The 26,252-nt window shown below is 43.1% G+C and overlaps 1 protein-coding gene across 2 annotated transcripts in view; it reads right to left on the reverse strand.

Moving 5' to 3' along the window:
• The window catches only part of TDRD9 (tudor domain containing 9), a 151,790-nt gene that overhangs the window by 42,154 nt on the left and 83,384 nt on the right, over positions 1 to 26,252 (reverse strand). For both annotated transcript variants that reach the window (XM_075926469.2, XM_075926468.2), the window contains 4 exons: positions 25,604 to 25,667; positions 19,736 to 19,780; positions 18,886 to 18,939; positions 2,466 to 2,582 (listed from right to left, as the gene is read on the reverse strand). In XM_075926469.2, the coding sequence (XP_075782584.2) occupies positions 2,466 to 2,582; positions 18,886 to 18,939; positions 19,736 to 19,780; positions 25,604 to 25,667 (280 nt within the window). The remainder of the gene's footprint in view (positions 1 to 2,465; positions 2,583 to 18,885; positions 18,940 to 19,735; positions 19,781 to 25,603; positions 25,668 to 26,252) is intronic.

Genomic DNA, 26,252 nt, shown 5'->3' on the forward strand with positions numbered 1-26,252 from the left:
AAATAACTACATAAACAAGGTTCTGTAAAGTACATAAGGCACAACTGCTTCGCCACTAACAATATTCACATTAATCAAAGCATCTGATGGCACAGACCTTAACTGAAATTTCACTGAAGACTCAGAAATGGGCTGTCTTACATGTACACATCACCAATCCCTATCTGAAAATAAGCTAACACCCTGTTAGCCCAGCGCCAGTTTCATTTGACAGACAACTGGAGAGGTTATTTCCACAAAATTTGGAAGGGATTCAAATTTTTAAGTAACTGGAGAGCCTATGAAGGTCTAAAATGTGGTATCCCACACAGGAGTAATGCAGCTCGCTCCTGGACCTTTTAGTTTGCTACAATTTTAAATTTCTAACCCCCAGAGTACCTTTCTTCCAAACCAGTTTATGACTTAAAGATTAATATTGTCAGTCACAGAAAAATGACATCTCATCCTGGTTTGGTTTTATTTTAATAAGCTGTTAGAAGTGAAGGGATGACCACTGTTAAATATAAACTGTGATCCATAAATAACAATAACATGAATTGTATCTCCATTTTCTACACTAACAAACTAAAAAATGTTTGATAATGACACATGAATTATGATTTAAGGGAGAAAAACTGATTTAAAACAAATGATGGGCATCCATTTGCACTTAAGTGTAAAAAACTTGCTCCAAAGAGCATAAAAACAAGTACACTATATTCTCCTTAATAGCAATATTGATATTAGCCATTTCCAATTAATGGCAATATGTAGCTGAGAACCAATCTCCATTAACATCAACATTAACAAGATTAAGATATTAGCAATGGCATAGTTATTATTTGCAACTTTTACTCTTGGGGGAATTCTGTGGGACTGCACAGCCACAGAAAACATCCCCTCCCCCAAATTCCTGTGCTTCCTTGCATAAGATGACAGGGAATCAAAGGGAAGCCACATGGTGGGGAGGCAGACTAGGGGCACAGTTTTACACAGGTGAGGCATCTGAAAGCACTTGGGATTATCCCCTCCCCGTTTCTGCAAGAGCAGAGGTGGCCAGCTGATGCTGCAGCTAAACACCATTTTCAGGTCTTAGTGCCTCGTGTGCTGAACTCCTTCCTGTTTGCTGCAGAATAGTAAGTACCCACTCACTCAGCAGGCCAATCGAACCCTAACCCAACAAGCCCTACCTCCCTACACCTGGACCCCACTGACAAGCCCCCCACATTCCCATCCCACTGAGCCCCAACCAGTAGCACCTGGGCTCCACCCATCAAACTCTACTTCCTCAGTGCCTGTACCTCCCACTGAGTTCCCAGCCCTTCCAGAGCCAGATCTCTTCTGCTGAGCCCTAACCACCTTCACTCGGATCCCCTGCAGAGTCCCATTGTCGCTGCACCCCAACCTCCACAAGCCCTGTGCATCCTTCATCCAGATTCCCCACTCAGAAAAGTCTCACCCCACACCTGGATCTCCTACACTAAGCCCCTCCACAATTGGACACGGATAGGCTGAGCTTGCCCACGCACACTAGTGCACCAGCTGCATTGCGTCAGGGTGGGAAGCAGCCTCATTGCTAAGTCCTTGTATCAGGGGAGATGAAGGCACCAGGGTGATCTCTCAGCTCAATGTAATCAGAAGCCTGCATTGCTACAGTCAATTTAGTGACCAAAATATTAGTAGAATTTTAAAATACCGTGTACTTTTTGGGGGGGGGGGGGGGCACAGCATTTTTATTTTTTTTTGCCACAATGGGGTGTTTTTTTTGGCACAAAATTTCCTCGGGACTAAATTTTTTTTTTTTTTTGAGAAAGGCACCAGCTGCAGGCACAGAAGGAAGCAATGAGATGGCTGAGGCCTCTTGCAAGCAAGTTTGAAAAGCTGCAGCCAGGGAAGGAAATGCTGGGACAGTGCCTTCTTTGTCTGCATCCCTGAAAAACTTGTCTGCAGTTACCTGGCCTGACCTTTTCTTCTGGGGCTGCAAACCAATAATGCTGCCTGCATACATGAAGAACATGGGAGAGAAGAGGCTATGGGCTGGGAGGGCAGAGCAATAGCATGGAGAAGGGTTGGGGTTGAAGCCCAGATGTGGAAGCTGCACCATAGCTTACCTTACAGCTTCCACACTGTGTCCTGTGATGGGATAATATGCATGGAATGAAGCACAGGGAAAAAGCATGCAGCTCTGTGGGACCCACTGTCCTTGCTTCCTACAGAAAGCCCCAGAATCTGCCCCACAGATCAGGTGCTGCCCTCCCTGCAGGTATGATTGCAGGCTGCAGCCAGGGAAGGAACCTGTAGTGCTTCCTTCCTGGGCTGCAGCCTCACAAAACTAACATGCACTTTTTAACAGCTGTCAGATAATGGCAGGTTTTTTTTTCTGGCAACTGAGGCAATGCTAATAAGCATAAACTACTGTACTGTAAATTTCATTATTGCCACTTAAAACAAAAACAAAACATGGCTCTGTACATTAATCCTTCTACCTGCAAAATGAAGCGCTGTTTGTATATGTACTCCCGATCCATAACAGGTGGTTGAGTATTAATATACATGTTGAAGGACTTAATTCGATTCTTCAGCTCTTCAAATAATTCAGCCACCTGAAATTTTAATTCTAAGTAAGGCTAACCAGATTAAAACCATTTACAAACAAAAAGAAGAAATATATAAGCCTGCAACAGAAATTATTATTTAAAATGGGAACATTCCTATCCATTTTTGTTGGAACCAAAAGCATTGATTTCATGCAATATATTATTGTTGACATGTAAAGAGAAGTGTAATCTCTAAAATCTACTATCTATTCAGAGTGTTTGTGAGCGAATAAGTCTGTCTGTCCATCTGTTCAACACCACCTCCTAAACTGTAGAAGCTAGGACCACCAAAATTGGTATGCAGCTTCCTTTTACCATAACTTAAAGAAAGGTAAGTGTTTGATTGTGCCAGGAATGCAATTGTTTTTGATAACATGAAAAAGAAGGGGTCTGCTAGCAGGGACAGTTATACTGTGTAGTGAACAAAGGGGGGCAAGCAAGGGGTCAGAGATGGGGAGCAGGACAGCTATAACCTCAATGAACCAGTGAAGATGCAGATGTGGAAATAAGCTTTCCACCCACTGCCCGGGCAGCACAGCCCCTACCGCAGCCAGACCCAGGGAGCTGATGCCTGGGCAGTATAGTGCCTGCTATCGCCAAGCCTAGGGAATTGCCAGCCAGGTAGCGTGACCCCACTGGCTCCTGCATACACCCATAGCCTCATGCTCTAAGCCCCTTGTTGCCCCCAACCCTGACTTCTGCACCCTCCCCATCCCCCAGAATCCTGCCCTGAGCCCCTTCTTACCTCCAATCTTGACTCCTGCACCCCCCTACATCCTAGCTCCCTGCCCTGAATCACTCAAGCAATGCCAGATAAATCTTCTAGTCATTATATTAATATCACCATCTGAAAATGTGTACTTTGGGAAGCACACGTTCTGCATAAAGTAAATAGGACTGCTCTTCGAAGACTGGAATTGTATGGAATTTTTTTCCAATACCATATTACTGAACCTGACTGAGACTGGTTGTTTGATCTCTTGAATATATTTCATAACGACCCAAACTATGATCAAGCAATTGACTATACTTTATCAACACTATTCTATAAAAGAAACATTTCTTCATACCTTCTTAATAAAAAAGGATGCCCAGCTATCCCTAAGAAGAGACCTGACATTCTGGTCCCAGAGTCAAAGGCATACAATTGCATCCTTCAAGACAGATCCCTATAGTACAAGAACTCCCTAGCTGAAAAGTATATCAGATATATAGCACAGAAATAGAGGAAGAAGGGTGGAAATAACCTTTGACGTGAAGGTTTTCGTGCTCTCTGAAGAAATGTTTTAATACAAAGGCGAGAGGCCAGCCTGAATTTCCTGCTATTATTCAATTAAACCTGTGCATCTTCAGGGAGCTGTGGCAGAGATCAAATTCACAGCATCCTGAACTTAGCCAAGAACCTCATCTAGCTTTGCCCTGAGGGATAACCTGGCTCTGTAGCTGTAACAGCTGGCTAACTTTCAGTATTAAACAGTATTTAGTATGCTTGTTAAGCCTTCTGTGAAGTTAGAAGATTGTTCATCTCTTTCTTGTAGCTCCTGCAATTCTAAGTGGGTTTCAGTCCACCAAACAAGAGGCATGAGAAAATGGATACTTAATGTCTTTCCCATCGAGTTGCTTTTTGAGGGAAGGAAGTGTGGAAATGCTGTCCAGCAGGACAATAATATACTAGCCAATCAGGCATTCCTTCTGAACTAACATTGCCCATCACACAACATGAAGTTTCCAGGAAACTGATATGCCTTTTTTCCCCTTGGACAACCACCCTGATCTAGAAGCCCAGTCAAGATGACTGCCTTGATAACCCACATTCATAGAAACATAAGAAGGGCCATACTGGGTCAAAGGAAAGGTCCATCTAGCCCAGTATCCTGTCTTCTGACAGTGGCCAATACCAGGTGCCCCAGAGGGAGTGAACAGAACAGGCAATCATCAAATGATCCCTCTCCTGTCATCCATTTCCAGCCTCTGACAAACAGAAGTTAGAGACACCATTCCTATCCATCCTGGCTAATAGTCATTGATAGATCTAACCTCCATGAATTTATCTAATTCTTTTTTAAACCTTATTCACATCCTGGTCTTCACAACATCCTCTGACAAAGAATTCAGCAGGTTGACTGTGTAGTACCTGAAGAAAAATTTCCTTTTGTTCGTTTTGAACCTGCTACCTATTAATTTCATTTGGGGACTCCTACTTCTTATGTTTGGGAACAAGTAAATAACTTTTCCTTATATACTTTTTCCACACCAGTCATGATTTTTATAGACCTCTATCACATCCTCACTTAATCTCCTTTTTTCTAAGATGAAATATCCTGTTCTTTTTTAACTCTCTTCATATGGCACAAGTTCCAAACTCTTAACCCTTTTTGTTGCCATTTTCTGAACCTTTTCCACTGACAATATATCTATTTTGAGATGAGACAATTACATGTGTACACAGTATTCAAGATGTGGGCGTACCATAGTTTTATATAGAGGTAATAAGATATCCTCTGTCTTATTCTCTATCCTTTTTTTAATTATTCCTAATATTCTGTTTGCTTTTTTGACTGCTGCTGCACTTTGAGTGGATGTTTTCAGATAATTATCCACAATGACTCTAAGATCACTCTCTTGAGTAGTTATAGCTAAATTAGTCCCCATCATTTTAGATGTATAGTTAGGATTATTTTTTTTCCAATGAGCATTACTTTGCATTTATCAACATTAAAATTCATTTGCAATTTTGTTGCCCAATCACCTAGTTTTGTGAGATCTTTTTGAAGCTCTTCACAGTCTGCTTTGGTCTTAAATATCTTGAGTAGTTTAGTTTTATCTGCAAATTTTGCCACCTCACTGTTTATCCCTTTTCTCTAGAACATTTATAAACAAACTGAATAGGATTGATTGCAGTACGGACTCTCGGGGGACACCACTAGTTTCGTCTTTCCATTCTGAAAACTTGCCATTTATTCCTACCCTTTGTTTCATGTCTTTTAACCACTCTTTTCCTGGATAGGACCATTAAAAGTTGCAATCTGAAGTTAGCCAATTTATTTTTGAATGTACAATAGCATGAGTGGGAGTATGCTGAGCAAACTGGACTAGTTAACCATTATGTCAACATGAACTTCTCTACGGCTCATATGCTGTCTGGCTAAAAGGATGATAGTAAGCCATCTTTCCCAGAAGACATTTTTTAGCAAGACAGAAGCTCTTTCTGCTCTTCAGCTGAAGATAATCTGTTGTCTCATCACACATTGTAGGCTCTTCCTCTTGACACTGTGTTCATTATATAATTAACATTTGCTAAAGTGTTTAGTATCATTTCCCATCCTGTTAATTCTTTAAACACATTTTTCCCCCTTCACACAATTTTATCCAGGTGGATTCCTTATTTTTTGTTTAGTATTTCCACAATTTCTACCATTAAATATAGAGTCACTCAGATGTCATCTCCAATATAGGTAGGGCTGGCAGTATTGCTTACAATTAAGATTGCCTAACACTTTACACCAGGGGTGTCCAAACTTTTTTCAAAGAGGGCCAGATTTGATGAAGTGAACATGCGTGAGGGCCGACCATTTTGCCTGACATTCTTTGAACCATTAAAATTAAATGCAAATTAACTATTTTATGCAAAGTTTATTGCAAACGGCATACTTTTCATTTTGTCACATGGATGACAAATCTAAACAGGTGTTAAATCACTCTGCCTTTCATATCTGAAGGCCAGATGAAAAAAAAATCCAGGAAGCTGAAATATATGTCAGGAACATTGTAAAGCACATTACATATTATTGGTAATAAAGGTTGTCTGTCAACTTTTAAGTTCAAAAAATATGAACAGGAACATAACACCAAGTATACATGTTGTGTCCAAATATATTTATAACTGATTTAGACCAACTGACATTAACTGAGATTTTACAATGTATTCATCTCAATATATATGGATTCGTTGGGGGCCATAAAAGATAGATATTGCCAAATTACCTGTGGGGCCGTATTAAACCGGAACACGGGCCGCAATTGGCCCGCGGGCCGGACTTTGGACATGCCTGCTTTACACTCTGAGGCCCTGTTTTCAGTCACTTACTTAGGCACATACATAATTATTCGGGCTGAAAATTTCCATGCTGGGTATATCTCTGCCTGAATTTTTTTTATATAAAATGTCTACAAAGATAGTTCAATCAGGAACACGGTTATTGGGGAAAATGTACTTTAGACAATTAATTAAAAAAATCTTCTAATCGTTTTAATGAGAAGCTCTAGTGACTCCAGACTACAGAAAAGGAACTTGAATATTGGTAGGTGAAAATCCACTCACATACGGCTCAATTATAAGCCTTTAAAAATTACCATTTGCACAAGCCAGCAAAATTCCCTAAAGATTCCACTAGCATTTATGTTGGAGTAGCTGAGCAGGACTTGCACTTACTCCTTCAAGCTCCTGAGAGTTCCTGCAGCACTGGATATTAGAAATGAAAGAAAGGAGAAAGCATCCTGACTAAAACAGAGGGGGACACAGACAGGAACTGAGAAGAAGGAAGTGAGGAAGAATAGGGCAGGTGCCGGGGAAAAAAACAAGAGTAAAGGGGGACAATGACTGCATTGTCAATATTGACTAGAGAGAACTCCCTTCCAGAACCAGGAATTTAATCCAGAATTCTATAGTCTTGTATTCCTCTGGTATCTAAAAACGGCTATGAAATCTATTGACAAACTGTGTCATCTAGCTCCAGTTGCTGATCTACATAGAACAGAAGCGGGCAATAATTTTTGATGGGGGAGCCACACCAAGTTTTTGATAAGTGGTCAAGGATCACACTTTTCTATGAGGAGAGTGCAGGGTATGGGAGAGAGGATAGGTGTAACTCAGGGTAGGAGACTGGAGTTCAGGAGAGGGTGTGAGGTCTGAGGAGTTTGGATAAAGGAGGGAACTGTGAGCTGGAGCAGGAGATTGGAGTGCAGGGTCCAGGAGAGATAGGGGCGCAGGAGAGAATTCTAGTCTGGGAAAGTGGGATAGAAGGATATACATGGTCTGGGAGGGAGTTGTGACCGGGGCTGGGGGAGGATAACAAGGAAATTACTCACCTTTAGCAGTAACGGCTGTTCTTCGAGATGAACATCTCTGTGGGTGCTCCACAGCAAGGGTTGATGCATCCTAATGCCACAGACCGGATTCTTCACAGCAGTGCCTGGGGGGCTATGCACGTGTGACAACAAGGCACACGGGCGCTATGTGGCCCAATCGCACATGAACACCCCTCGCCTTCAGTTCCTTCTCCACTTGGAAACTCACCCTGATAAAAGTTCCCCAAAGTAGGAGAGGAGAGGAAAGGAGGATAGTGGAGTACCCACAGGGACACTTATCTTGAACGTCAGTTACTGCTAAAGGTGAGTAACCTCCTCTTCAAGAGAGACATCCCTGCGGATGCTCCACAGCAGGTTACTGAAGTGCAATATGCTCTGTAGAGGCAGGGACTTCAGATCTGGTAAGGGTGCCATAAATAATATGGCCTTGGCAAATCTGTTTGACGGGAGAGGCCCCTGAGAAAGTGCACAATGTTTGGCAAACATTTGGTCATAAGTCTATGTGGCTGCAGCACATGTGTCTTCAATAGGAACTTTCCAGAGGTAAGCTACTGACATGGCTACAGCCCTGGTGGAACAGGCACATACTGAGGTAGGCGGCAATAACTGGTTGTGTTGGTAACAAGTTATGATGCAGTTGGAAATCCAATGTGCTAATCTCTGAGATAATATCTGGTGACCTTTGTTACGTTCTGCTAGATAAATAAACAGAGATCTGAAAGGCTTTGTTCTATGGACGTAATAGGAAAGTGCCCTGCATATGCTGAAGGTATGCACCTTTGCTTCGAAAGTATTGGAATGAGGTTTGGGAAAGAATACAGGTAAGGTGAATAGTCTGATTGATGTGGAAGGAAGAGTGTACCTTGGGGAGGAACTCGGGATGAGTTTGTAAAGATACTTTATCCTTGAAGAAGGTAGTATATTGGGGGAGGGGTCTGTTATTAGAGCAGCCATCTCTCCTACCCAACGGGCTGATGTTATAGCCACTAGGAATGCAGTTTTCATTGATAAATGAAGGAGTGTGGATGTGGCCATCAGTCCTAATGGAGGTTTCGCCAAGGCTTATGTGGAAGAGTTACATCAGGGTATAATGCCTGCAGGCCTTTCATGAACCATTTCGTCATTGGATATGCGAAGACTGTAGTATCACCAATTTGTGTGTGAAAGTCATAATAGTTACCAAGTGCACCTTAATGGAGCTGACAAAAAGAGGTGACTGTTTAAGGTTCAATAATTAGTCCGGTTACAGGTAATGGAGCCATCTCTGGAGAAATGTTGCGGGGAGCAGCCCAGTGAATAAATCATGACTATTTGTCATTATATGTGTTCTGAGTTGAGGAAGCCCTACTATGTAGGAGAATGTTCTGTACCTGACCACTATACCTCTTTCCCTGAGAGCCATCTAGGTACCAGGCTTTTAGATGAAGTCTGAGAAATCATGGATGTTGAGTCTGGAGCCCTGGTGGATCCAACAGTTTTGGGTTGCATAAAAGCATGACTGGGGGAAACAGCCATTCTGTTCAGGAAGAGAAACCACAACTGCCAGCACCAGCATGGAGGTACAAGAATAATCCTTGCTTAGTCCCAACTTATCTTGAGAATTGTCCTACTGACAAGAGAAATTGGAGGGAAGGAATTTAGTAGGTGATGGTTCCACTTGTTGATTAGGGCATCTCTGAGAGAGCCCTTGTCAATGTCGGCTCTGGAGCAGTACGGGGAATACTTTGTTTGCCTTTTTTGCGAAAGGTCTATCAGAGGATATCCCCATTGCTCTAAGATTGGTGCAAGAACTCTGTGATCTATCTGCCATTCGTGCTCCTGAGGCAGGTGTCTGCTTAGTGCAGCAGCGGTGGTATTTAAGGTGCCAGGAAGGTGACATGCACTTACGGTGATGTTGTGGATGAGATACCAGTTCCATAGGGCAAAAACCTCCATAAAGAGGTTAGGCACTGTCATGAATCATGGGCAGTGTGAATGGTTGGCATGAGTGAATTAATAGTAAGTGAGCTGAAGAGAAGCCATACCAGGGTCTGAGTCAGTGCCCGGGTGGATTATGGCTTTGCTTATCACTAAGAAAAAGGACTGTGTGAAAAAAGACTGTGCTCTGAAAGAAGCAAAACTGCACAAAGGAGGCAAAGTTCCCAAATTAGAGGACTCAGCGAGGGAAGAACTCGACCAAGGACATTCTGTTGCTTATCACTTGTGGCTAGGCAAGCAGAATTGGGTGTTGTAAGCAGAATGTTCCAAGATTGGTTGTAAGCACACCAGCAGGTGATATCATCGGACATCATCCCCACTCAAACTGTCCCTTGCCGAGGGGATATATACCACACCATTTTGCCAAACGGGTAACGTGTACGTCCGACTCTCGCCTCAACCAAATTAACCAACGTTGCCTGGAGTTTGGTCAGCTCCAGAGGTTGAGTGGTATGTGCGAACGTGTTTGTGAGAGTGTGTGTTACAATTGGATTAAGAATTAGGCTGCTACGTTGGGTTAAGAATTAGACTGTTAACTATTCAACTTAAATTCAATTTTTTTTTAACCTGCCTTTTAAATTGCTAATTACTAGATATAAATATTGCTTTTAAAACTGCTCCTGAACAATTGCTGGCAATAAAACTTGTTAAAGTTATATTTGATACTATGGATCTTTGTTCTGTGAAGCTGATTAAACGCCTGGTGTGTGGCCTGATCAACCATACAACAGCACCCTCTTGTGACAGCACAACTTTGCCTCTTTATATAAAACATGCAGGCAATGTTGTCAGTATATATTCCGACTTGTTTGCCAGCTATTGCTGGTAAGAAGTGTTGGTAGGCAAGTTGTACAGCTCTGAACTCCAGAATGTTTTTATAAAGGGCTTTTTCTACAGGTGTCCATAGACCCTGAATTGTTGTCCTTTTCATGTGCGCCCCCGTACCATGAGGGAAGCATCTGTGGTGATGACCACTGGGGGTTCTGGTGTTAGGAAAGGGATACCTGTATACAGATTCTCTGCTTTTTTCCCACCATAGTACACCTTTTACTGCTGGAGGAATGGAGAGAGTTTTGGTGAGGGGGTGGTGATTTAGCTTGTAGACTATCCTGATCCAGCTTTGTAGGCATCACATAAACAGACATGCGTTTGGTACTGCAGGGTTGCATGATGCCATGTGGCCGAGTAGTTGGAGATAGTCATGCGCTATGACTCGCGGCATGAAGTGCAATTTGAGACCCAAGTTGTGGCTTTTTAGGAATCTGGGAATCTGTCTTGTGGCAGAGAGGCTACGGCACTTATTGACTCGAGCTGTGCTCCTATAAAGTATATGGATTTGGTTGGTGTGACCACTGTCTGTTTCATTTATGAACAGGCCCAAAGAAAGGAAACATGCCATAATCAGGTAATTGCTGCAGCAAGAATTAAATTCTGATTTTGCCTTGATAAGGCAATCATTGAGGTAAGGGAAGATTAATGATGTCTAGTTTCCTCAGGTGGGAAGTGACCACCACATTTTTGAAAAAACTTTCAGTGCCATGGAGAATCCAAAAGGTAGGACGATATATTGGTAGTGATGGGTACCTAGGATGAAGTGAAGAAAACACCTATCAACAGGATGAATTGTAACATGGAAGTAGGCATCATGTAAGTTGAGAGATGAAAACCAATCACCAAGCTCCAGAAATGGAACAACGGTGGTCAACATTGCCTTTTTACGAATATGTTGGGACCCTATGATCTAAAATTGGGTGCCATCCTCTGTTCTTTTTCTGCATGAATAGTGTGAGTAAAAACCACTCCTTTCATATCCATGTAGGACCAGTTCTATTGCGCCCAATCAAAGGAAATGGTCGACTTCCTGTCTGAAGATGGCTTTGTGAGCATGGTCCTTAAAGAGAGACAGGGTAGGAGGATAAGAGGGAGGGATAGAGACAAAGAAGATGGTGTATCCTGAAAGGATTGTTTGTAGCACTGTAAGTGGTGGGTGGCTGGGGGGCGCACAGGTCTGCTCACTCCACTGTGTCCCAGCTCAGGGCCCTAGAGGCAGCAGTTTACTGCTGCTGGATCAGCAGGGGCTCCAGCCTGAAACATGCTGATCCAGACATGTCTATGTCCATGCTGTCCCCGGGCCACTGCCCTCCTCCCCCTCAGCACGTACCTGGCAGTCGCGTAGGTCTCCTGCGGAGTCACAGGGATCCAGGTCCATGGGCCACTCCTCAGCGGCTTGCAGGCTGTTCAGGAAGTCTGGGGAAGTCTGTTGTTCCTCCGGGCAACTGTGCAGTAGGGGCTCCAGTGGTCCACACCAGCTCCCCACTTCCCCAGGCATTTACTCTGCTCCACGGTGTGCAGGGGAGCCCTCTGGTCCTCGCCAGCTCTCCACCTCCCCACGCCTTAGCTCCCTTCCTCAAGGTGTAAGGGAGTCCTCTGGTCTCTTCAGTGGTCAGCACCTCACTAGCCTGGCTGGCAGGCTTTTTACCTCTCTGGCCCTGCATCTCATTAGGGCCAGGTGTAGCCCACCATGGCTCTGGGAGGGGCGTCTTCCTTTCAGGGTCAGTGGGTGGCCACTCCAACCCACTACAAGCACCATCTGTCAGATGTTTTGCCATGCCAGTTGGTATAAAAGGGTAGAAGGTGATGGTTAAATGTCTTAGAATCATAGGACTGGAAGGGACCTCGAGAGGTGGAGTCCAGCCCCCCGCCCTCAAGGCAGGACCAAGCTCCGTCTACACCATCCCTGACAGATGTCTATCTAACCTGTTCTTAAATCTCCAGAGAGGGAGATTCCACCACCTCCCTTGGCAATTTATTCCAATATTTGACCACCCAGACAGTTAGGAATTTTTTCCTAATGTCCAATCTAAACCTCCATTGTTGCACTTTAAGCCCATTACTCCTTGTCCTGTCCTCAGAAACCAAGAGGAACAAATTTTCTCCTTCCTCCTTGTGACACCCTTATAGATATTTGAAAACCGCTATCATGTCCCCCCTTAATCTTCTTTTTTCCAAACTAAACAAGCCCAGTTCATGAAGCCTGGCTTAATAGGTCATATTCTCTAGACCTTTAATCATTCTTGTCGCTCTTCTCTGTACCCTTTCCAATTTCTCCACATCTTTCTTGAAATGTGGCGCCCAGAACTGGACACAGTACTCCAGCTGAGGCCTAACTAGTGCAGAGTAGAGCGGCAGAATGACTTCACGAGTTTTGCTTACAACCCACCTGTTGATACAACCTAGAATCATATTTGCTTTTTTTGCAACAGCATCACACTGTTGACTCATATTCAACTTGTGGTCCACTATGACCCCTAGATCCCTTTCCGCCATGCTCCTTTCCTAGACAGTCGCTTCCCATCTTGTATGCATGGAACTGATTGTTCCTTCCTAAGTGGAGCACTTTGCATTTCTCTTTATTAAACTTCATCCTGTTTACCTCTGACCATTTCTCTAACTTGCTAAGGTCATTGTGAATTATGTCCCTATCCTCCAAAGAAGTTGCAACCCCACCCAGTTTGGTATCATCTGCAAACTTAATAAGCATACTCTCTATCCCAATATCTACATCATTGATGAAGATATTGAACAGTACGGGTCCCAAAACAGACCCTTGCGGAACTCCACTTGTTATCCCTTTCCAGCAGGATTTAGCACCGTTAACAACTCTCTGACTACGGTTATCCAGCCAATTATGCACCCACCTTATCGTGGCCCTATCCAAGTTATATTTGGCTAGTTTATCAATAAGAATATCATGCGAGACCGTATCAAATGCCTTACTAGAGTCTAGGTATATGACATCCACCGCTTCTCCCTTATCCACAAGGCTCATTATCCTATCAAAGAAAGCTATCAGATTAGTTTGGCATGACTTGTTCTTCACAAACCCATGCTGGCTTTTCCCTATCACTTTATTTCCTTCCAAGTGTTTGCATATGATTTCCTTAATTACCTGCTCCATTATCTTCCCTGGGACAGACGTTAAACTGACCGATCTGTAGTTTCCTGGGTTGTTCTTATTCCCCTTTTTATAGTTGGGCACAATATTTGCCCTTTTCCAGTCTTCTGGTATCTCCCCTGTCTTCCATGATTTTTCAAAGATCATAGCTAAAGGCTCAGATACCTCCTCTATCAGCTCCTTGAGTATCCTGGAATGCATTTCATCAGGACCTGGTGACTTGCTGACATCTAACTTTCCTAAGTGATTTTTAACTTGTTCTTTGTGTATCCTATCTTCTAAACTTACCCTCTCTCTGCTTCTATTCACTACGTTAGGCACACCTCCAGACTTCTCGGTGAAGACCGAAACAAAGAAGTCATTGAGCATCTCCGCCATTTCCAAGTTTCCTGTTACTGCTTCTCCCTCCTCACTAAGCAGTGGGCCTACCCTGTCCTTGGTCTTCCTCTTGCTCTTAATGTATTTATAAAAGGTCTTCTTGTTTCCCTTTATGCCTGTAGCTAGTTTGATCTCATTTTGTGCCTTTGCCTTTCTAATCTTGCCCCTGCATTCCCGTGTTGCTTGCCTATATTCATCCTTTGTTAGTTGTCCTAGTTTCCATTTTTTATATGACTCCTTTTTTATTTTGAGATCATGCAAGATCTCCTTGTTAAGCCAAGCTGGTCTTTTGCCATATTTTCTATCTTTCCTACACAGCAGAATTGTTTGCTTTTGGGCCCTTAACAACGTCTCTTTGAAATACTTCCAACTCGCCTCAGTTGATTTTCCCTTCAGTCTTGCTTCCCATGGGACCTTACTTACAAGTTCTCTGAGCTTATCAAAATCTGCCTTCCTGAAATCCATTACCTCAATTGTGCTGGTCTCCCTTCTACCTTTCCTTAAGATCATGAACTCTATTATTTCATTATCACTGTCCCCCATACTGTCTTCCACTTTCAAGTTCTCAACTAGTTCCTCCCTATTTGTTAAAATCAAATCCAGAATAGCTTCTCCTCTGGTAGCTTTTTCAACCTTCTGAAACAGAAAGTTGTCTCCAATGCAGTCCAGTAACTTACTGGATAGCCTGTGCCCCGCTGTGTTAGTTTCCCAATATATGTCTGGATAGTTGAAGTCCCCCATCACCACCAAATCTTGGGCTTTGGATAGTTTTGTTAATTGTTTAAAAAAGGCCTCATCCACCTGGCTAGGTGGCCTGTAGTAGACTCCTAGCATGCCATCACCCTCATTTTTTACCCCTTTTAGCTTAACCCAGAGACTCTCTACACAGCTATCTCCTACTTTCATCTCCACTTCAGTCCAAGTGTGTACATTTTTAATATACAAGGCAACCCCTCCTCCCTCTTTTCCCTGTCTGTCCTTCCTGAGCAAGCCGTACCCTTCCATACCAACATTCATTAGCAACTGTGGAGTGGGTGGAATTGTTTTCAATCCCTTGATGGACACCTCAAATTTGCTTATTTTGTTGCTGTGGCTGGTTCATAGCATTGTTTTGATTGTGTCTACACTGTTGCCTGCCACAACCTCACTGATGTCGTGGTTGGTAGTCCTGTCTTTGCTGCTGGTATGTCTACGTAGGATACTTTGGTTTAGGGCAGTGCTACTCAACACGTGGCCAATGGGTTTGTTTGCAGCCCACAGTGTGATCTGGGTTTAAGTGGGGCTCAATACGCAGCCCGCGGGTAGGATCCTTTGAACATGGACTTCTCTGGGAACACATTTCACAACTGTGAAGTATCTCCAAGGCAGGGTGAGCACTGAAATATGCAAGCAGGCGGGCTGGCTGGAACAGATGGGTACAGGGTGTCGGTATTTCGAGCCCCCCAGGGAGGAAGTGCTGGAAGCGCCGGGGCATTGTGGGAAGTGCTGGCTGCTTAGCCTTGTGGGCAGAGCTTGAGAGGTGATGACTGGCTCACACTGCCCACGTTTGGGTCCAGCGCCATGGCCGGGCAGCCCTGCCTCCGTCCTGTATGGAGTGACAGACTCCCGTGTGGGGACATCAGCCCTGCTGGAAATCCAGGACAGAGCTCCTGGGCACCTTTACTTTTTTGCCTTTTGTGTCCAACTTGACTCACTCAGCTCCTTGCCCACCACAGGCTGGAGTGCTCTGGCTTGGAAACTTTTCTTTTTATAGTAAAATCAATCCAAGAAATGCACAACGTGAAGCTTTAAGTTAAACACCCAAAACATTGGTATACAGATTTCTTTTTAATAAGAAACATTAAAAATGGCAACAAAGAAGAGATGCTTCCTAAACGAACACAGGGTTTTCAACCCTGTTTGGGAGATGGAATTCACTTTTGCAGAGATAAATGGAAAACCAATGTGTCTTCTTTGTCAAAAGACTATTGCTGCGTTAAAGAAAACAAACCTGCAACTGCACCATGATTCTTGTCACCTTGAATTCAAAGACTTGTATCCACCTGACAGCCATTTAAGAAAAACCAAGATACGTTCCTTACTGGAAGGTTACCATACTTATCAAGATATGTTCCATTCTCAAGTTAAAGATAGTGATGCTGTTACAAAAGCCTCCTTCAAAATGGCTTGGCACATAGCTAAAATCAAACAGACCTTTTACTGAAGATGAACTCATGAAGCAGTGCTTCTTGGACTGCTTCAATCGTGCTGTTCGGCACCCTCGCACCCTGCTCGTTGCACATGCATGCCCCCCCAGGCACTGCTCTGAGGAATCCAGTCAGAGATACTGAGATGCACCAGCACCTGCTGTGGAGCACCCACAGGGACGTCTCTTGAAGAACAACAGAGGGTTTTGGTGGTGACCTGGGGGAGGGATGGTGGTGACCTAGGTCAGGGGACCAGGAGGGGGTGAGGTTCCAGAGATAGGCTCTTACCTAGGTGGCTCCTAATCAGCAGCCCTGCAGGATCCTGATGCAGTCTCCCTGCTTGCCACTCCCTCAGACTGCTCAAAACGGCTGGCTGCTCCCTATGGTCCTCTGCTCTGGAGGAAGGGAGAAGCTTTGCACACTACCTCCACCCCCAGCAAAAATTCTCAGCTCCTATTGGCTGGAAACTGGCCAATAGGAGCTGATAAATTGTGCTGGTGGCGGGAGCAGTGCATAAAGCCTTCTCCAGCAGAGTCACAAGGAGCAGCCACCTTAAAACGTCATGGGGCTGCTCTGTGCTTGAGTGTCCCAGCGGAGCAGTGCCTGGTCTAGATCTGGCAGCTTGGCAGGCTGCCCAATACAAAAGATAATAATTGAAATAAAATAGGGTATTAAAACTCTCTCACATGATAGAAGTTTATGGTGTGGATTTAAAAATTCAAACCCTGTCAATTACCCAAGAATGAGAGTGGGGGGAGTCAATACAACTTCTCACAGTGAAAGCTCAGTTTTTTCAGTTTGTAGGTTTTTTCAAAAAGCAAAATTACATCCAAAAACTAAGCAACAGGAAAGCAGAGGTTGCCAAGTACTCAATATCAGAAAGGTCATCAGTGCAACCTTTGTATGCGTGTCATAGTTTTTACCTGCATGTTCACTTACTATCTTTCCCCACAGGGTCCTTGCCTAATTCATAGCACAGGATGGACTGTGCCCTGAGAACAAATTGGGGTTTTGCAAGGAACAAGGCTGCTGCCTGTAGGACTGAACCTGGTTTTCTGAAGAAAGCAGAGGATAGCAGAAAAAGAAAGAACAATCTTGTGACTAAGACAGGTGAATGCAACCCTAGAGAACTGGATTGTATCCATGCCAAAGTTCCCATGTGACACTAAGCACCTCACAAAAAAACAATTTCTTCCACAGGAAACCACTAATTCTTAATTTCTTATTTTCTGGGTGCTTACCTGGATACATAAAAGCCCAAATCTGGACATGCATTCAAGACTCACTAAAAGCAAACTAAACTCAATGGGTACTGTGATGTGAACATAGTATGTGCCAGAAAAATGCTAAGCAGACTGAAAAAAAACAGGCTCCAGTCATCTCAATTTAGGCCCCCAAATTTAAAGCACACTTGACAATTGTCTTAATCTCTGTGCCTCAGTTTTCAAGCTGGGGATGGGTGACATCACCACACGTCACATTGATGTTGTAAAGATAATAAAGATTTTTGAAGCTCTCAGCTATTGTGGTGATGAAAGCCCCAGAAAAACCTATGAGGATGTTATTTCTATTTTCAGGACAGGTTTTAGATAGTGTGTGAACTAAGGTTTGGGGCTACTCACTGAAAGAGGATAAAAATACTGAATTTATTCAGTGAGCAGCCTCCACCCTATACACTGAAGAAGACAGGAATTTTATGTAAAGAATAGCATTTGATCATGTATTTAAAGGATAACATACAAGTATAATAAAACCAAAGTAAAGGTTGCATAGGCAGCCTGAATAGCTTTTTTTTTTTAACCTAAACTTCCTTTTTGTTTTGTAAAAATCTATTTTTTCTTGGTTAATTTGCAGGCATTTTTGTCAGTAAGCTTTATTTTTTGAAGCTCATTTTGTAAGATTTTGTAATTCAGTAGTTTATAACAAAGAGTGATGGACATGCAAATATTCACCTATGTATAATGTACTTTCACTTAGCATTCACCGCTACTCCTCATGGGATGGCTTACAATGGGACTTTCCCTTTTTACATGTTTTTTGAAGCCTATAATAATTCACAAGTGTACTTTGAATGCTGCTCTCAAACAGTATTCCTGTTATGAGCATGCTGCAATGGAACCATGGTTGGATTATATTAGAATGTGTATGAGAGAGAGAGAGAGAGGAAAAAAAGAGAGAAAGAAAATCAACCAGTTGCCTAATTAGGAACCTAACTAGCTGGTTCAGCTAATCAAGGCTATTCAGGAGTTCTAATTATTTTTCACTCAGCATGCACATTAAGCTTAAAATTTCTATGAGGAGTTTTCAATATTCACTGTAGTAACTTTAGTAACACAAAGCCATATAACATACGCATTTTAATTCCCATTTATCCTAATAATGGTTTTAAACTGCTCTAACTATAGAGCCAAACATTTTATAGCATTAAAAAGGAGTACCCACAAAACTCCATCCAATATATTTCAGGTACCTCTATAAGAAGTACATCTTGGAGAAAAGGGTTAAGAACTATATATCTGAGGACCTTCAAATACTTATGAGTTTTACTTTACTTGACAGGCAGCTCCTTCTTCCAAAGATGCTCTTTTTATTGGTGTACATACAGTATCTCAATTCTTTAAAAAATGTAAGAGCAGCAGAGCAGATTCATCCAGAAACCTAATATATTCAGGAAATTAGGAAAGTGATATATTTAAATATCACAGTGTTACCCATTTCAACTCACCTCTCTGATTCTCTTGATCTGAATATAATTTGATCGACCCCAATCAAGTTCATCCTGAAGGACAACAGAGAAAATTTAAGATATAATGCAAACATGGAATGTTTATTTCCATATTGGTTCCTAACTGCCCCCTCAAACTATCCTTAGTGGGTTCAAATACTCTCTATGTAGATACTGAAAACAGTTTGAACTCACAATAAGTAGTATAAGAAGGCCACACCATTCACATACCTATGTGCTCATCTATCATATATCTCTGAAACATAACATAACCTATACCATAGCAATTGTGGCCACTTAAGTACCTTAAATAAACTTACCAGTCCAAACCTTCCATATAACCTACTATAGGATACAGACTGTCCTGGGAAAATAGGATTTTGCTTTTTCTGGATGTACAGTTTTAACAGACATCAGACAGATAGGTCCTGTGGATAATTTGTCTCGGCTATGCACTGGAACTTCAGTAAAATGTACATAGGTGTTCATAATAAACTTAAGAAAAAACAAATAGTCTGGTAGCACATTAAAGACTAACAAAACATGTAGATGGTATCATGAGCTTTCATGGACATTGTCCACTTCTTCAGAAGACCAGCTGTTCATGACCAGTTGTTCATGTTCATATTACAATCAGAAGGGTACTGAGTACAGCAAAAATGGCCTCAATCTTGACAAACAGCACTCTGTTTTTTAATGAGGTCATTTATTGACCTCTGTGGCTCTCACTGACTCTTCTCATAGGGCAAAAAATTTGAAAATTAATGTAGTGACTTCAAGGTTTGCTTCCTGTGCTCGGAATATAACATTCCACTGACAGAGTCTTCTACCATATATGAAAAAAACTAACCTTGGGATGCCTCAGTTCTCCTCTTTCTCTGCAGGCTTGCCATGCCTAAAATAACAATAGCTTTTTATAGTTCTCAAGAACATATTACATTGCCTATTACAATAAATGAATTTATTGTATTGAAAAGCAAAAATATATTTTCCAAAACTATGCGTGGCTAACTGGGGTAGGAATTAGGGATGTTAAATTTAGTTTAATCAACTAATCGACAAGCAGGGGAGCCATAGTGGTGTTAGCTCTCAGCCCCCAGGAGTGAGGGCGTGAGCCGGGAATCAGCTGTCCTCATTTGTACAGGGTCTCCCCTGCTGTACACCAGACTTTTAAAGGTATTAAGAGCTGAAAGGTATTAATACCTTTAAAAGGCTGGTGAGCTACGCTGGGGACCCGACTCTAGATGAGACAGCTGATTTCCGGCTCATACTGGTCCCTCAGCTGTACTTCTGCTTTTTAAATGTATTAAGAGCTCTTAATAAATTAAAAAATCAGAGGCACAGCATTTGAGATTGGGCGCGAGCCGGGAGTCATCTGATTTCCAGCTTGTGCGCAGTCCCCGCTAGCCCCTGCCTCCTCTGCCCCCCACAGAAACGGTGCTGGGAGAGAACCAGCTTTTAAGTCAGCGCACACACCCATTAGGGCGTGAGAAGCAACTAGTCAAGGAACTAGTTGACTAATAAGCTTATCCTTATTCAGCAACAACAAGTGAAAACTACTAGCAAAAGACACAACCCTGCTTCCCGGCGGCCGGTTTCCCCAGCTATCCAGAGGAGATTGGGGGGGGGGGGGGGGGAGGGCCAGGCGGGCAGCCAGCAGAAGCAGGGCTAGACTGGGGATGGGGGGGGGGGGGAGGGACTGGATGGGGGAGATCAGGAGGAGGAGGATGGGAGAACCAGCCTCCGGAAGCAGGGCTGGACGGGGGCAGCGGTACTGGCCAGGGGAGATCGGGGGAGAATCGGCCGGCTGGGAGGGGGGACCGGCTGGTGGAAGCAGGGCTGGCCTGGGGACGGGGGGAGGGAGAGGGATACTGGAACTAGCCACCGGAAGCAGGGCTGGCCAGGGGAGATCGGGAGGAGAAGCGAGGGAGAATCGGCCGGCTGGGAGAGGGTGGGAGGAGTGGGGCTGGTCGGGGGGTGGGTCATCGGGGGGAGTGGGGCTGGCCGGGGGAGATTGGTGGGGAGCGGGGAGGAACCAGTCGCCAGAAGCAGGGCTGGACAGGGGAGATCGGGAGGAGAAGGGGGGGGGGGGGGGGGAGAGCAAATCAGCCAGCGGGAAGCAGGACTGACCTGGGCACATGCAGACTCAGGCACACGAGTGAGTCCAGCCCCAGGGATTCCATTTTGCCGCCCCCCCCATACCCTTCCTTGAGTAGTTGCCAACTGCCTGGTTCGTAGACACATTCATGCAGCATGAGCACATCTACCAGCCAGGCAGTTCGCAGCTACGGACTGTTACACCTAATAATAATAAAACTTACCTAATTAGAAAACACCGGACATTTTATATGTCCAGTATTTTCTCAATTGTTTCCCAGACAGAACCGTCAAATATCGGACTGTCTGGTACAAAACTGGACAGCTGGCAACCCTACCCCTCCTTGCACCCTCTCTCCTAGCCAGATACCCTACCCGCGATCTGCTCCTGCTCGCACATCCTGGAGTGCCCATGCGGTGCCAAGTCCCCCAAGCCCTGGCCCAGGTTGGGCGGAGGATACAGCCAGGTGAAACATTGAAAATGTATTCGTTTTTAATTCTTTTTTTGTATGTTCTAGATTTGATAGGGAGGAACAGGTTGAGAATTTGAAAGTGGAAGGCAGCTTGGTGAAAGTAATCATGAAATCATAGAGTTCACAATTCTAAGGAAAGGTAGAAGGGAGAACAGAAAAACAGAGAAAATGGATTTCAGAAAGGCAGATTTTGGTAAGCTCAGACAGCTGATAGGTAAGGTCCCATGGGAATCAAGACTGAAGGGAAAAACAACTGAGGAGAGTTGGCAATTTTTCAAAGGGACATTGTTAAGGGCCCAAAAGGAAGGTATTCCGCTGCACAGGAAAATAGAAAATATGGTAAAAGACCACCTTGGCTTAACCACGAGATCTTGCATGATATAAAAATAAAAAAGGAGTCATATAAAAAATGGAAACTAGGACAAATTACAGAGGATGAATATAGGCAAACAACACAGGAATGCAGGGGCAAGATTAGAAAGGCAAAGGCACAAAATGAGCTCAAACTAGCCAGGGGAAAAAAGGGAAACAAGAAGACTTTTTATAAATACATTAGAAGTAAGAGGAAGACCAAGGACAGGCCCACTGGTCAGTGAGGAGGGAGAAACAGCAGCAGGAAACTTGGAAACGGCAGAGATGCTTAATGACTTCTTTGTTTCCATCTTCACCAAAAAGTCTGAAGGAATGCCTAACATGAATGCTAGTGGGAAGGGGGTAGGTTTAGAAGGTAAAATAAAAAAAGAACAAGTTAAAAATCACCTAGAAAAGTTAGATGCCCACAAGTCACCAGGGCCTGATGAAATGCATCCTAGAGTACTCTAGGAGCTGATAGAGGAGGTATCTGAGCCTCTAGCTGTCATCTTTGGAAAATCATGGGAGACAGGAGAGATTCCAGAAGACTGGCAAAGTGCTAATATAGTGCCCATCTATAAAAGGGAAACAAGAACAACCCAGGAAACTATAGCCCAGTTAGTTTAACTTCTGTGCCAGGGAAGATAATGGAGCAAGTAATTAAGGAAATCATCAGTAAACACTTGGAAGGTGGCAAGGTGATAGGAAACAGCCAGCATGGATTTGTAAAGAACAAATTATGTCAAACCAATCAAATAGCTCTCTTTGATAGGATAACGAGTCTTGTGGATAAGGAAGAAGCGGTGGATGTGGTATACCTAGACTTTAGTAAGGCGTTTGATACAGTCTCGCATGATACTCTTATCGAGAAACTAGGCAAATATAACTTAGATGGGGCTACTATAAGGTGGGTGCATAACTGGCTGGATGACTGTACTCAGAGAGTAGTTATTAATGGCTCACAATCCTGCTGGAAAGGCATAACAAGTGGGGTTCTGCAGGGGTCTGTTTTGGGACCGGCTCTGTTCAACATCTTCATGAATGATTTAGATAATAAGCGTACTTTCTATGCCAATAAGTTTGCAGATGATACCAAACTGGGAGGGGTTGTGACTGCTCTGGAGGACAGGGTCATAATTCAAAATGATCTGGACAAATTGGAGAAATGGTCTGAGGTAAACAGAATGAAGTTTAATAAAGACAAATGCAAAGTGCTCCACTTAGGAAGGAACAATCACACATCCAGAATGGGAAGCGACTGTCTAGGAAGGAGTACAGCAGAAAGGGATCTAGGGGTTATAGTAGACCACAAGCTGAATGAGTCAGCAGTGTGATGCTGTTGCAAAAAAAGCAAACATGATTCCGGGATGCATTAACAGGTGTGTTGTGAGCAAGACACGAGAAGTCATTCTTCCGCTCTACTCTGTGCTGGTTAGGCCTCAGTTGGACTATTGTTGCCAGTTCTGGGCACCGCATTTCAAGAAAGATGGAGACATTGGAGAGGGCCCAGAGAAGAGCAACAAGAATGATTAAAAGACTAGAGAACATGACCTATGAAAGAAGGCTGAAAGAATTGGGTTTGTTTATTTTAGAAGAGAGAAGATTGAAGGGGAACATGATAGCCATTTTCAGGTATCTAAAACGGTGTCATAAGGAGGAGGGAGAAAACTTGTTCATCTTGGCCTCTGAGGCTAGAACAAGCAGCAATGGACTTAAACTGCAGCAAGGGAGGTTTAGGTTGGACATTAGGAAAAAGTTCCTAACTGTCAGGGTAGTCAAACACTGGAATAAACTGCCCAGGGAGGTTGTGGAACCTCCGTCTCTGGGATATTTAAGAGTAGGTTAGATAAATGTCTATCAGGGATGGTCTAGACAGTATTTGGTCCTGCCATGAGGGCAGGGGACTGGACTCGATGACCTCTTGAGGTCCCTTCCAGTCCTAGTATTCTATGATTCTATGTGTTTATATTTTTGGGCCGCAAAAAAAAGTACTGAAAAAAACGTGTTCCAACTAAAGTAAGAAGTTTGGGAAACCGTGGTCTAGCCAGCTTTCTATCCATCTTATAGTCCATTTCTCCAATCCATATTCCCTTAACTTGCTGGCAAGAATATTGTGGGTGGCCATATCAAAAGCTTTGCTAAAGCTGGCACTGGAGGCTTTGGGGGGGGACCAGAAACAACTTATTTGAATATTCAGCATTTGCTTAATGAATATGCAAATATATGAATGAATGTTCCCAGTCCTCCAAAAGATCGTGAATGGATTTACTGGTCCTTGTGTCAAATAGTTTGGAAACCCCTGCTCTATTCTATTCTGTGCTGATTAGGCCTCAACTGGAGTACTGTGTCAAGTTTTGTGAAATATACTAGAGAACATACATCCTGGATGCATGTGCACTGTGGAATTCTGCAGAAAAGGTAAGAATGTCCCACATGCTAGCCTGATGACTTTCTGTTCCAAGACATGTAAAGTCTGAGTGTAGAACCCCTTGTATCTGTAAAATGGTTAAGACTGGCTCCTGACACATACCGGATTAATGTAATTGTTGGAGAGGGAGTAAGAACAGCATCATTCCTCATACGTTCTTGGGTTCTAGCCACCACACAGAATCACATTATGCCAAAGCCAGAAGAGACTACTGTGATTTTCTCATCTTGACTTCTTGTACCACATGTGCCATAGAATTTTCCCAAAATAATCTCTAGGGGTACATCTAGACTACAGGCTTCTGTCGACAAAGAGCATCTAGACTACAGCCAGTTCGATCGACAAACAAGCCGCTTTTTTGACAGAGTCTAGACGCTCTCTTTTGAAAAAGCAGTGTGAATGCAATAGCGCCTTTTGTTAACAAAACTCTGTCAACAAAAGGCATTATTCCTCGTAGAATGAGGTTTATCGCTGTCAACAAAACTGCCACGTTCTGTCGATGGCAGTAGTGTAGACGCAGATATAGTTTTGTCAACTAAAGTCCACTTTTGTTGACAAAACGCTGTAGTCTAGACACACCCTAGAGGACTGAGCATATCTTTTAGAAAAATATCCTATCTTGATATAAAAATTCAAGAGTCCACCAAACTTTGGTAAATTGTTTCAATTATTAATTAGTCTCAATTAAAAATGTACACCTTATTTCCATTCTGAAATTGTCTAGCTTCATCTTCCAAAATTCATCTGGACCATGTTATACCCATCTCTGCTAGATAGAAGAGTCCATTATTAAATATCTTTTCCCCATGCAGGTACTTGTAGACTATTATCAAATCCCCCCAAAACCATCTTTTTGTTAAACTTAACAGATTGTGCTCCTTAAGTCTGTTACTAAGGCATCTTTTCTAACCCATTAATCATTAGTGTGTCTTTTCTACAAATCCTTGCTGGATTCCATCGTGCCATGGCAGGTAAGAGGGTGCTGAGGAGGGGCCATTTGTCCTTTTTTACCATCACACAGGAGCATGATGTAGCACAGTATGCGCACATATCTCCACAAGAAACTGCTATTCCAAAGCCTCTTACATTCATGAAGCCAAGTGTGCAGCTGCAGCAGGTCCACACTGATACATACTTGAAAATGAAACAAGGTTTAGGATAGAAATATTTTCAGAAAACCATCTAAAGAAGAAATGAATAATAGAATAAGGAGCACAAACTAATGTTGTAGAGATTATATTTTAAGCTGCTAATATTAGTCCAATTAACAGTGCAGAGGCTCTACAAAGCTAAGCAAATACATCTTTATGTTTGTTAAATTTCATTGGAAGATCAGCCCTTTCATTAGAATGCTAGAAAACATGATTACCTTAAATGCATTCACAAGTGCAATGCAGTCACTCTTACTATTGCCAGAAAAACTCATTTTGTTCCTGGGAATGCAAACAGAATGGTATCACAAGATAAACAATGAATACGTTTAAGGCTATTCTATAAGATTCCTACATCACCCTCATCACGGTAGCATCTCAGTGGCCTCCAGCACAGCATTAGGCAATTGTCATGTGTGGTTTGTTCTCGCTCATATCCTCACCCATTGGGTCACTATGCAGCACAGTGTTTGATAGGGCTTTGATTTTTTTTATAATGTGCACACTGATATGTATTTATTTGAGAGATGGCAAAGATAAAAACATGGCTTGCACTTAGAGCAGATGGTAGTGGGTTGGGAGTGGTAGTATTTAGTTCATATGGGAATCCATTCCAGTGTTTCATTCTGGTGCTGAGAAAGCATGGTGCTCTCTACAGACTAGCTTTATTCTTATAGTAGAAAAGCACAGTAATATATTCTCAGCATAGTGACTGACAAGTAGATGACAAAAAGAGATCAACCCCTGCCTTTCCAAAGAGCTTACAGTCATGAAAACAAAACCCTAGGCCTCCTTGGAGAAGCAGCATGGCTGGCTGGCTATTTGTTTTAAAAACAAAAAAAGTTAAATATCATGAAATTTAAATAC

Source organism: Pelodiscus sinensis, chromosome 5 (assembly GCF_052426305.1).
Source record: "Pelodiscus sinensis isolate ZL-2025 chromosome 5, ASM5242630v1, whole genome shotgun sequence".
NCBI lineage: Eukaryota > Metazoa > Chordata > Testudines > Trionychidae > Pelodiscus > Pelodiscus sinensis.